The sequence below is a fragment of the Theobroma umbraticum genome, unplaced genomic scaffold, assembly GCF_002168275.2.
Source record: "Theobroma umbraticum cultivar Fairchild unplaced genomic scaffold, ASM216827v3 scaffold_95.0, whole genome shotgun sequence".
NCBI classification, from domain to species: domain Eukaryota; kingdom Viridiplantae; phylum Streptophyta; class Magnoliopsida; order Malvales; family Malvaceae; genus Theobroma; species Theobroma umbraticum.
Window position 1 is genome coordinate 4,534,960 of NW_018397257.1, and position 12,922 is coordinate 4,547,881.

The following is a 12,922-nucleotide window of genomic DNA, read 5'->3' on the forward strand; positions in this document are numbered from 1 at the left end:
CATTTAAAAATAATTCAACATTCAAAATTTTTGGAATCTTTGCCTTCCTCAATGATAGAGGTCTTAGGCTGGAGGGTTGCTTCGAATACCTATCCACTAGAGAATTTTATCCCTTTTGATAACGAATTTATGTGCTCAGAATATATATATTTATAGAAGAATCCAGAGAACTAACACACTTTCCATGCCTAAAGACATTGGCATTACCTGCCATAATGGGTGATTCTTGAGTTGTCAATCTGCATATCCTGTTTGATCAATAAATATTGCTTTTTTCCCTTATTTCTGCTAGGAAATAAGTGCTTCTTGTATAAAATTGGCACATATCTCTGAGTTTAGTATTAAAAAAAATTGTTTTAAAATGTTTAGATTTTAAATTCTCAAAAAAATAAATAGAAAAGAATTAAGTAAAAAATAAAAATGAATAGATAACAAAAAACTAGTAAAAATTTTAACCGAACAAAATATTAATTATTGGAGATGAGATAAAATAAAAATAAGAGCAGACAACAAAACCAACAAAAATTAATTTAATTGATAAATTAACGTGTCACGGTAGTGAGTGTTCTGTTTCAAATGCATAGCGCATGAGATGCAAAGACACACGATATATTAGGTTTAAGTTTCGACGGTGACATTACACTTGGGACAAATAAAAGTAATGGACTCATTGGTCTTGTTGGTGTAACGCAAGTACATGACCAGGATACAAGGATCAATCTCTCAAGTTTACTTGACGGATTAAATGTCATCTTTCGAATGTCATAGATGATGAAAATACTATGACAGGTCACTGTATAACCTAGAAAACAAGAAAAGAATCATAAAAAAATAAATAAAACTTTGTTCTTCATCTCTTCTTTAACACTGTTGCGTTATACTACACCAACAGTGAAACTTTAACAACTCTCTCTCTCTCAAAAGACTGCCAACCTTACCTCACTGTAAAGTGGACCAGATAGGAAGCGAGAAGCTGATGATAATGAAGCCCCAGTTCTCCTCGGTTTGGCTCAATCTGAGACAGAGACAACTGCTTTAGCAAAATACAAATACTAAATGCTCTGATCAATTTATTGTAGCTTGACATGACATTTCAAGGGCAATCTTTCAATCTCTTTTGCCCACTCCTTCTATCTCTCTCTCGAGTCTCAGGTCAAAGCAAATTCTAAGTAAAGCTGCCACCAAGATCCATTATCTTCCAAACCTTGTATTGTAGTAATAATAATACTTACAGGCCTGTACTTTTACTGTTAGCTCATCCTTCCCTTCCCTGCACTTACCTGAACCTTGGGGGGATCCTCCTTCCCGTCCCTTCTATCTTTCTCTCTCATAAAACTAGCAAGCCAATCATTTGATTTGAATTTACTCTTGTGAACCTAAACATGTATAGGCTTTGTACTGTCCATCAGTGAAAAACTCTTTCAAGTTTCAACTACTAACCAAAGGAAAATGGCATCAAATACACAGACAAAAAAGCTGATGCATTTATTTTAAAAGGGTTGAAAAGCTTTTGATTCAAAACCGCATTTTTCACATTTCCCCCCACCCCCACCGACCCCAATTATTCAATCCGCTTGTTCTCTTTAAGTCTTTATTTTTTCCAGGGCCAGGCCTGGGGTAGCCTACCACCTAGGCTATGCCATTGAGTGCCCATACAGAAGGAATTATTTGATGACCAGGTGTTGCCTACAACCCCCCTGCCCCCATATGAACAATTAATTCATGCCCTTTGCATCAGTAACTTGCCTACTTTTTCTTTCAAACTATTGGTAATACCAGACTAGGAGAAGAAGAAAACAGGAGAGGGAGTACAGCTTCTCTTACAACCCTCCCAGTTGTACATATTACCGAGTATATAGGTTTTTGCCTATATAAATCTATATATTTGAGCAAAAAAACAAAATTGAAGCTGAACTGTTAAGACACAGTTTTGACCTGCTAGACTGTGTTTCGATTTTCATCATTTTTATTAGATTTAAATACTAAAACAATTGAACTATTTTATTTTATTTTTATTATATTTTAAAAAAATTATTTTTTGATTGATACTTATAATACAAACTCTTAACTCTAATAAGCTTTAAATATAAACATTAGATTCAATATCAATTGATTTTTTTATTTAAATGATACATGATCAATTTGATAATGTAATATTATGACTACTGAAGAAGAATGCAAAAAGATTTCGTTCATTTCATTTATTTTTATATCATGTCAATTATCACGTAATTACGTAATTATGTTATCAAACACATTATATACCATATGAACAAAAAAAAATACTAATTGAAATTAAGTCTAAAAACTATTTATTTATCATTTAAAATTAAAAAATTTGTATAGATGTAAATTAAAAGATAAGGATTTCTTTATATATAATAAAAATTTTATGATAAAGTGAAACTTAAAGTTTTTTTTTTAAATTTAAGTCTTTATTATTATTATTAACTTTTTTGAAACAATTGTTATTATTATTTGCTCAAAGAGACACTTTTATTAATAGGAAAAGCTTGTAAGCATCACAATTCAAAACAATGAACTAAAAAAGGAAACACCTAATGTAGAAACGCCTTTAGAAATATAAAATATATTACATTAACTCCTTTGAACATAAAATCACAAAGACTTGAAAGATCAAAACAATCCTCAAATGATCGCCTAAAAATAAAAACGCTTTGCTACATGTGTCCAATGAACCAAATGCACTAGTCAGAAGCCATTTAATTAATCCAATGAACTTTGTTTGAGCAAAATAATTTTTTTAAAAATTCACCAATCATGTCAAGTGAATCAATGCCTATTTTCAGTATTTATCTAATCACACACGCACTAAACATGTTAAAGTCTATCCATGCCCATTTTTACAAATGCATCCCCAAAATAATTAACCACTTAAGTCAAATTCATGTATTAATCACTCTGTAAATCTCTTTATATTTAACTTTGCCAGCCATCTTATGTAACATACACATATTAGCAAAAACATTTCACAAAGCCTATGACCTAGTATTCGAATTAAGAATCCATGAATGCAATGCATGAATTTGACTCAATCATCAAAGATTTAGTACCTTTCCGCAGAGAATCAACATAAAAATATAAAAAAATTTAAATGGCTAAACTTATGCATAATTAGACTCTTGTTCACCCAAAGGATCAAAGAACATACCCATTACATTACCATTACTATCTCTAAGCACTCCCCAACAACTCGTCGACTAGAGTTTCCCTCTAGTTGATTCGTCATCATTAAATTCCAGTTCATCCTCATTTGAGGGGCTCAAATAGCCTCTCTTCTCGAATTATTTTCAACACGGAGTCTGTTAAGCACCCAAAGTATAGTCCACCATCCAATCTCTTCAATAGCATTTTCCTTCTCAAAGGCATTAATCCAAAACTTAACTCTCATTTGGATCATAAAGACTACCTCATCTTTCTCCAATCTCTTAATATTAAAAGCCGATCATTTCTTGCAAGTCGTAGAGACCAGATTGTAGCACCCACCCCTGACATCCATCTCTTCCTCAATGTGCTATTTGAGAATAGATTTTCACAGAACTCCACCAAAGTCAGAATAGAGCAAGGAGCCACCCACTAAAGATCCTACCAACTAAAAGTCGAGCTCCATATGTCCCATGAAAAGCGACGTGCAAGAAGAATACGCACACATTCTTCCTCTAATTGTCTACACCATGGACATAACACATCTTCTTGTTCAAAGGAAATCCCCTGAATCTTAAGAAAGCTCTTTGTGAGGTTATTTTCCAGCACCAACAACCCAAGAAGGCACTGAACCTTGGGGGGATTGTAATTTTTCAAATAGAGGACTACCAAACTTTAGGATTTTCCTCGTGGGATTGATCTCCAAAAACACTCATAGCCTCCTCAACTAAGAATTTGTCTTTCCTTTTTTTTTAGAAGATCCTCTTTCTCCCCATCAATTACCATCTTTTGCAACAATGTCGACACCTCCTATATATTATTATTAGTTTTTGGACAGTCGCTGAGTTAAAACAATGAAATATCTTTGATTGGCTGAGAAAAAAAAAACAATGAAATATCTCTAGCCTGCAGTTCAGTAACAAGTAAATTTCGATGAGAATTCCACATAGCCTTGAACCGAGAAAGAAGAAAGCAAAAATAAAATTATAGAAACTTGTTTTGGCATTGGTCTGTGGAGGAGTTTCTAGTGCCAAGCAATATCTGAATTAAGATAGGCAAACAGAAGGTTAAGAAAAGGATAAGAGTTCATTATGGCTCCCCATTTGAATTTTTAATTAAGCATAGACTTGCTTGGTTTTACCTGCGGAGCCATGTGGACAAAATACAGTGCATGAAAATATGAGTTCATTGTGATCTGAAGATAAATTGACGGGCACTTTCTATATGTCACTGAGAGGATTCATTATCTTGCTCAATTTCAGAAGCTGGCTCATCTTCTTCATCAAAAGAGTCAATGCCATAAGGTGCATGGCCATTCCCAAATGCCCTAATATGATCTTTCAAGGATCGCTTGTGCTTGAAATCAGACCCACAAGTGCAATACCAAAGCTTCCCACAATTCTTCTCATGGGTTCTCCAATCACCTCTGACAGCAAAGGTCTTCCCACATTTTCTACACATGAAAGGCTTGATTCCATGCTTTCTCTTGTAATGGGTTTGAAGAGTTCTGAAATCTTTGAGAGGTTTTGACCTTGGATGATCAATGTTGTTCCTGCACCCCGGTGCGCAACAATAGCAAGGAAGCCTTAGCATGGCCGTTGGTTGTGTGCCTCTTAAAGACTCTGGCCCTTTTCTGTACTGAGATCCATGCCCCCACATATGCATCTAAATATTACAAAAGCAAACAAATTAAAAGCTAAAACTACAATTTGCAGACAATAGCAGGTCCCCTCTTTCAAGAAAAAAGAAAAAGGAAGAAAGAGCATCCACTAATTTAACTAGATTATATTAGGACTTGTGCCAAAAGATTTAGATGATTATAGGCACTCAGCGAAAAGCAACAAACATCGCTTAGGGCTTTTCCAAATACTAATAAATACTGTACTATCTTTCTGGATTATGGGTTACCCTTGAAAAAATGATTAGTTCAGGGTGATTGGTTGCATTGCATGTATGGTGCATGAGATACACAACTTCAGTAATAAGTCTAAATTACACTCGTCTAAATTTTTCCAAATAAACAACATTTTTTTTCACTGGATAGAACTTGGATTGCTGAGGGTTTGCTTCAGATGGGGTAAGGGACGACAGAGACGTGGATGTGGTTCCTATTGCATTTTGGAATGTATTTCCTCTGCGTATTCTATGCATTAAAAGAAGGAAGACATGGCGCTTGAATTGATGAGGATGTAATTCAAAAAGGGTCTCTCAGGCTCAGATGTGCATATTGATTTACTTCACAGATGAAGCAATTCTTTCTGGGAAGGGCGTAATTTCATGAAAACTGAGATGGTCCATAGCTTGAGGTTAATTAGAGAAAAAAAGGACTCTGGCTTTTCTTGCGATTGAGTGTTCAGAGTGAGAAAATTTTGTGTCTCTGGGGCTTTGTCGAAGATCATCTGATACGTCCTGGAAGAAACTGGGATACCTGCAGTTCAACACATCTGCCAATGTGTGGAGCACAAACTTCAAGGTACAAAAAAGCAAAATGCTTGTGTTGTTCAATCACATAAAGAGAGGTAGTGATCTTATTCTCAGTTTGGACCAGGTCTAGATTTATTCTAATTTTCAAATCCCAACACCCACAAATCATGCAAAAATAAGGGATAGAATAATGGAGAAAAAAAAGCATTTTTCAGAGTGTCAAAGCAGAGAAAAAAAAAGAGAGAGAGAAAGATATGCGTTAAAGTAGAACAAAAGAAAAAGGGTAAACCCTAAGGGCCCGTATGTTTCTATCTTCCTATCTGAACCAGCGGTAGAATAAAAGCGAAGGGTTGAAATCAAGCTAGAAAAGCAGTGTACCAACAAAAGAAAAGAATGGGCCTTCTCTTTTAGCTGCAAAAATTTCAAAAGGGTGAAAACAGAAAGAGATAGGTCATAGGAAGAGGGCAAGGAAAGGGAAGCTTTTTCTTTTAGATTGAAGGTTCATTTAAGAAACGTACCTGCATGTTGTTGTATCTGTTGAAGGTCTTGAAGCAAAGAGGACATGAAAACTGCGTAGGTCCAATCAGAATCTGAGCAGGAGTTGGGATCCAATATTGACCCTTGTTCACTGTATTTAATTGGTGCTCTGAAGCTACAGTGACATCTACTTTATCTGCAGCAAGAGCAGCTGAGACCTCATCAGCAGCAACTGAAACCCTTGAGATCAAATCAGCAGAAGTAGGGCTGGGGAGTCCCAAATGTAAAGCTACAGTAATAGTTTCATCATCTGCAGTGCTAGAGAAGCAGCAGCTTTCTTCTTTGCCCTTGTTTTTCTCCACCTCCATGGCACTACAGGAAAGCTCTTGGTCTTCATGCCTTGTTGGGCTTAAACTGAGAAGGGGAAGAGCTTCTTTGAGAGGCGGAGAGGGAGGTGAGGCTTGAGAATTATACTGAGTGAAAGAATTTCCATGGATGATATTTGAGTAAATATTATAGCCATAATTAGGAGCATATGAAGATGGATTTGAAGTAGTTGTGGAGGGAAAGAAGTGGTTGAAAGGGTTGGGATTGAACCATCCATTGAAGTAATCGGAGCAGGGGTCAGAATCAGACATGGCTGATAGAGGTTGAAGAAGATAGTTGGGTTAGACGGGTAGGTTGAGAGAGGGAGAGAGAGCGAAACAAAATAGAGGTGACCTCCCAAAAATTTTATATGAGGGAGACTGACTGAACAAGATCACCAAATTAAAATAAGTGTAAGGGCCAAGTGTTAAAAGATAGTAAAATGAATAAGATCGAGGTTGATAAAGTAAAAAATCCAATTGAGTAAAAGGAGAGACAGGATATCACTTATATGAGGTGGTGAGTGGTGACTGAACCAAACAAAAATGCTACTAAAAAGCTAAGAGGGGGAGAGACAAAACAAAAGAGAAACATGCGAGAAAACGAGTTAAGTAAGTGGGTGAAAAGATAATCTTGAAAGTTGAAAGAAGATGATAAAATATTTCACAGTGTGTTAAACGATTGCAAGTAAAGCCATTAGAAAAAAACAAACAAAACAAATTGAATCCACCAGTCCAAGAAAATGGAGGTTGAAGAAGTAAGGGAGAGGAAAGGAGGGCAAAAGACAAAGTTAGTAATTAGGGTTTATAGTTTGTCTCCCATTGCTGCTCTCTCAATCTCATTTCTCACAAGAGGGAGATTGTACAAACTACAAAACAGTAGAATCATCGGTACAAATTAAAAAGCAGAAGGGGTTCTCTCCTGGTTTTATCTATCTCCCCGCTAGTGATTGTGATTTTCTTTTTTCTCTACATTGGGAAACAAATAGTAGTCTCAATCCAACCCAGCACTTGCATTGGTGGGCGCGCCATGGTCGGCTTGGCTCAGTACCAGCTGAGAAACTGTCCCCAACCAACCTCACTGTTCAACACTCCTACATGCATCACATTTCACAACAATCAACACTGTACATTACTCTCTCTCTGTCTCTCCCACGTTATTAGTTCAGTGCTCCTCTTACATCTTAAGCCCCACATGCGGTTTCTTACCGCTAGTAAAGCTTATGCATTCAACAACATGCACATGTACTTTGATTTCTTGTTATATATGGCACTTTCTCACCATGTAAATTGTAGCTATAACTGTGATCTTCAAATGACTTTCTTTTCCTTTTTGTTAAATACCCATAACAACCACATATTAATTCAATTGATAAAATTACTCGTCTCCATAATAAATTAATTTTATTCCAATCTGGTGAGGGATGTTTTGATGCTATTGAAGTAATTCAAAGCATCTGCATCTTAATATAAAGGTTTCAGTAATCTCTTTGTCTTTAAGTTTATTGGAGTAGCTCATGTAATTAGTAAATTTTCACAGCCACTCTTTTTTTTTTTTTTGCTTTTGAACTTTTGGAAGTGAAGAGAGTAGCAGATGCTTGAGGGAAAATTTGCCGCTAGGATTGTGAGTAGATAAATACACAGGATTAGGAACTTAAAGATACTAGTGGAGAATGGCCACATCACTTGCCTCGGGTACACAGATCCTGTGGCGGTCATTTGCCTTTAGCACTCGCCCAAGCAAAATGGGATAAGTACGTATGGGTTGGATTGAAATATGAATGATTGTAGGGCCTTCATCTAGGTACTAAGCTATATGTGACAATGGCAAATGAGAATGTGGGCGAAGGGAAATTGATTTCAGAGACACAATTTGGACCAGCCCTCTCCTCTCATTAATAAATTGTAATTCAAAAAACAATGTTATAGCATCAAATTAGTTACTCTCTTGCTCTGCTTTTCAATATGAAGTAGTGTAAATAATCAGAAATAAAACTTCACACTAAATTGAGTTGAGTCGAGTTAATGCGATGCCACACTTCGGCTTAATTCAAAAAGGTCAAGTTCTTCAATTCGATAGAGTTTTATTTTTTTAATCAAATTGACTTCATTAATTATTTGAGTGACAACTCAACAATAAATAAAATATCGACGACATCATCTAATGGTAAGTTTTGTCTTAGTAGTTCACAAGTAATTACTTATTTACATCCTTACTCATTTACAAGTAATTACATATTTAAGTTTTGACTTTGTTAATAGCTTATTGATGCTTGTGTTTAAGACCTTTTATATTATTCACAATTCAAAATTTAAAATATATTATTACAAAAAAAAATTGTTTTGTATTAAAGATCAAATTCCTTATATATAGTGCCAGTCAAATGCATACAACGAATCCTCTTGTGAACATGTATTTTGTCAGTTAAATTTCTACATACACAAGTATACGTATCAAAAATATAGTATAACGATAAATAGAGTATCGATCCCACAGAGAATTGATATAAAATTTTAGTAAATACTAAAACTATAACAATTTAATCGTATCCAAGTAATCAAAATTAATTAATTAACTAAAACAAATTAACCAAAATTTGAACTAAAAAGAAAAATCAAAGTAATAATAACTTGAGTAAAAATCAAATCAAATAAGCTTAGGATTACAATATCCCTCACATTTCATCTAAATCTTACCTTTCTTATTTAACTTATTTCAATAGATTGCATTATTAACCTAGAGTCCTCAATTATTTATAAAGATCACCCAACTCGTCTTATAAAAATATTTATTTTAATCAAAACAATATTTCCTTATGTAAATTGAAATTAAAATAGACTCATTAAGTTAAAGCTCTAACATGGCTACATATGGCTTATAGGTATATCCCTATTCTATAGGTAAATCAATTAATATGATCATATGCTATCCGGATTTAGTCTACATTAAACTCCCTTCCCAAGTTTGTTTAGATTACTAAATCAATTTAATTGGTGATCATGCAATTAAAAGTATTAAGAATAAATTGAAATAACAACTCAATTCCATTGAAAATAAGTAAGAAAGAGATTAAAATTTAGATTATATGTGAGTTCAATTATAATCTTAGAAACATAAAATTAGCTACTCATTATTGCAAAGATAAATAAAATATGTGAAGTTAAACCATTAAGAGTAACAAGAAAAATAAAAGCCAATGAAGAAAACAAAACAAATATTTATAGCCTTACTCTCCAAGTTTCAGCCTCAACTTCTAGCTTGTTGAATCTCTTAGAGTTGTCTTCTAATGTCTCTTAAAATATCCTATTTATACTAACAATCTTAACCTAAAATCCCTTAAGTTAATCTACTAATTCTAATTTTAGGGCTTAAAAATGTAATGAGGCCCAAACATCAAATATCATCTTCAAAATTTCCATTCTTGTAGCATTATGCCTCATCATATTTTGACACAATTTTCTCTATCTTCAAAACAGAACTAGAAAAAATGATCTCATGAATATTGTAGCTCAGTCTCTTAGTTTTCCAAAAGTGCAAAAATCGAATCATTTGGAGTTAAGTAGTGAGAGTTATGGGCAAAATACCAAAGCATATGCAAGTAAAATTCTAGGTCCTTCAAACTCCTTACTTTCCAAAATTAAGTCCAATTTTCTTCTTAATGTAGAATAATAATTATTCAGGGATCAATAGATCTTTATTAAGCTTATAATGTAAGGCTAGGGTCAAGGTATGATAAAAAACATTTTTAGGCTCAAATTCACCTAACGCAAAACCCTCGTATGAAACCCACTTAATCAAAATAGGACCCATAAAGAGTTCAATAAAATTTTATAGCACCCCCAAACTTGAAATAAAATTTCCTTGGTACGATACCCTTTATTTCTTTTTTTTTTCCTTTTTTTACACCCCCAAACTTATTTTTGACAATTGTGAACAAGAGGTGAATTTCAAACATCTATCACTCTTTTTTTTTCACCTTTCTCCCTCAATTTATCTTTAAGCTCAATACGCTTCCTCAAAAGATCAAAATATTTAAGGGTAAAAGGTTTAAATTGTTGGAATTAAATAAGAAGGCTAAGGCTAATATAGTTCTGTATATACAAAGAAAAGGTAAATTAGGCTGAAAATAGGTGACTAATGATAAATATATAACAAGGTAGCTCAATAAGACTCGAACGATCCAAAGATGGCCTAAATTACTTCCCATCCTAAGTGTTATCTAGGATTTCACCTCAAGAAAGAATCAAATAAATTCTAGAATTCTTGACTTCACAATGCTTTTTATCAACATAAACTTTCTCTAAATCACATAAAAATTCTAAGTAAAAAAAAAGTATGGTGCTCAAATTATTGGAAGTCACATTCTAAAATAAAGCTAATACAAGAATATCACATAAAATTAAATCATAACCATATGTTTCCTCAAAAGATAAGAATCACAAGATAATCAAATTATCATCCTACGATTGGAAAAATCATAGATAAGGTGCAAACTATCTCAATTTTTTTTTTCACAAATAAAACATGCAAAACATAACTTAAAATAAAAGCAAAAACAATTAAAAGCAAATAAAAATAAATAAACCTAACATAACAAAAAACATGAACTAAATAAATGCTAAAAGATTCCCTAAACTTGGAATAAAACATTGTCCTCAATGTGATAAAAGAAAATTAGAAAGAAAGATAAAAAATACTCCCCTATCATCGTAGCTGCAATCTACTAGTCATCCTCTTCATCCACACCAAAATCATCACTAGAGTCTGAAGCTATAGGCGAAGAAAGGAGGGAGGGAGGTGGACGACTATAGAATAGGAGAAGAGAAGAGAAAAAGAGGAGTTAAACAGAGGTCAGGGATGAGGCCCAATCCATCATCATGGCTATCCAAGTAAAAGTCATGGCTCTTATTTATTCAGCATTGAAAGCAGTACACTTTGGGTTTTAACACCGCAAGGCTAAAACATTCTGCTTCAAGCCCTTTTATCGTTAATTCCCTAACGCTGTGACTTGCCCCCTAAAGGTCATAAAGCTCTCTCTCTTTTTTTTTTGCAAAATAAAAAAAAATTGAAATTGATATTGCAATTAAAATTGATGTTGATGGTCCTGCAAGATGAAGACAAACAAATTAGACTAAACAAGAAACATCTAAAGACACACAAAAGAATTAAATCATAAATTAAAGAAAATAAAATACTAAAGCGAGTGAAGTTTAGGAACTTAGGTTACCTCCCAAGAAACGTTTCTTTATAGTCACTAACTTGATTATAGCACCCCTTTTGTAGTTCTTCATCCTTGAAATATGGCTTGAGCCTTAGTCCATTAACCATGAATGTGCTAGCATCCTCACTATAAATCTCTAATATTCCACAAGGATACACCTTTACCACTTTAAAAGGATCCCACCATTTTACTTTGTGTTTCCATGGAAAAAGCTTGAAGTATGATTAAGAAAGCATCATTACTTGTTGTCCAATCTCGAAAGGACAATTACATGGTGGTGGAAGATGCTCCTTTGCAGATTGCTTGGTTCTGACAAGCAAAGATGGTAGCTTAAACTCAAAGATTGGTGCTTGCTCGCTTGTAGGTGAAGAAATAAGTTCACCTTTGCGTTCATCAACTGACTCCACGCTATAGCAACAATTTGTAATAGGTAACATGTTTATTTGCATTGAAAATATTAAACTCAACTACTTCCTCTCCAATCTTAAAAGTTATCTTGCCTTCCTTCACATCAATGATTGCACCTGTAGTAGCCAAGAATAGTCATCCCAAGATTAAAGGAATTTTCACATCCTCTTCCATCTCAAGCATAATAAAGTCCACCGAAATATAGAGATGCTCAACTTTAACCAATACATCCTCAATAATCCCAATAGGATACCTGATTATTCTACTTGCTAATTACAAGAAACTATAGTAGGTTACATCTCGTTAAGTCTAAGTTTCTCAATAATTGACTTGAAACAAAGCTTTAGTAAATTTAAAACTACCAATAGTATAAGGAATAGAAAAACTCCATTGATCCTTAAGTTTTGGTGGAAGCTTGTTTTGAACTATTGTGCTACACTCCTTGATAAGTGCCACTGTTTCAAGTGTAATGAGGCTCAAACATCAAATATCATCCTCAAAATTTCTATCCCTCTAGCATTACACCTCATCATCTTATGATGCAATTTTTTAAGTCTTCGAGGTAGAATTGGGAAAAGTAATCTCTATGAAAGTTGTAACTTTATCTCTTAGCTTTCCAATGGTGTAAGAATTACATTCTGTTGCGAGAGTTATAGCAAAAATACCGAAGCATATGCAAGCAAAATTCTAGATCTTTCAAACACCTTACTTTTCAAAATTAAATTCCTTAAATCCTACAAAAGCACAAAAACTAATAAATAATGGCCAATTTAAAATAAGTAAACATAAAATCAAAATAACTCACTAAAATTAACCTAATTACAAAAACAACCAAAAATAACTAAATTATAATTAAAAATT

The 12,922-nt window shown here is 33.8% G+C and overlaps 1 protein-coding gene across 1 annotated transcript; it reads right to left on the bottom strand.

Annotated features, from left to right (window-relative positions):
- Positions 1-4,024: 4,024 nt before the first annotated feature.
- Positions 4,025-6,851, bottom strand: LOC110412270 (zinc finger protein WIP2-like). Its single transcript, XM_021422800.1, has 2 exons — positions 6,108-6,851; positions 4,025-4,830 (listed from the first exon to the last, which is right to left on the bottom strand). Exons 1-2 carry the CDS (start codon positions 6,702-6,704, stop codon positions 4,393-4,395), a joined length of 1,035 nt encoding a protein of 344 aa, XP_021278475.1. The 5' UTR covers positions 6,705-6,851; the 3' UTR covers positions 4,025-4,392.
- Positions 6,852-12,922: the final 6,071 nt, after the last annotated feature.

Bases quoted from the DNA above. Each gene is read 5' to 3' on its own strand.
- LOC110412270 (XM_021422800.1), bottom strand. From the start codon at position 6,704: ATGTCTGATTCTGACCCCTGCTCCGATTACTTCAATGGATGGTTCAAT. The intron at 4,831-6,107 runs GTACGTTTCTTA...TGTAATATTTAG, and splicing joins ACAGATACAACAACATGCAG to ATGCATATGTGGGGGCATGG.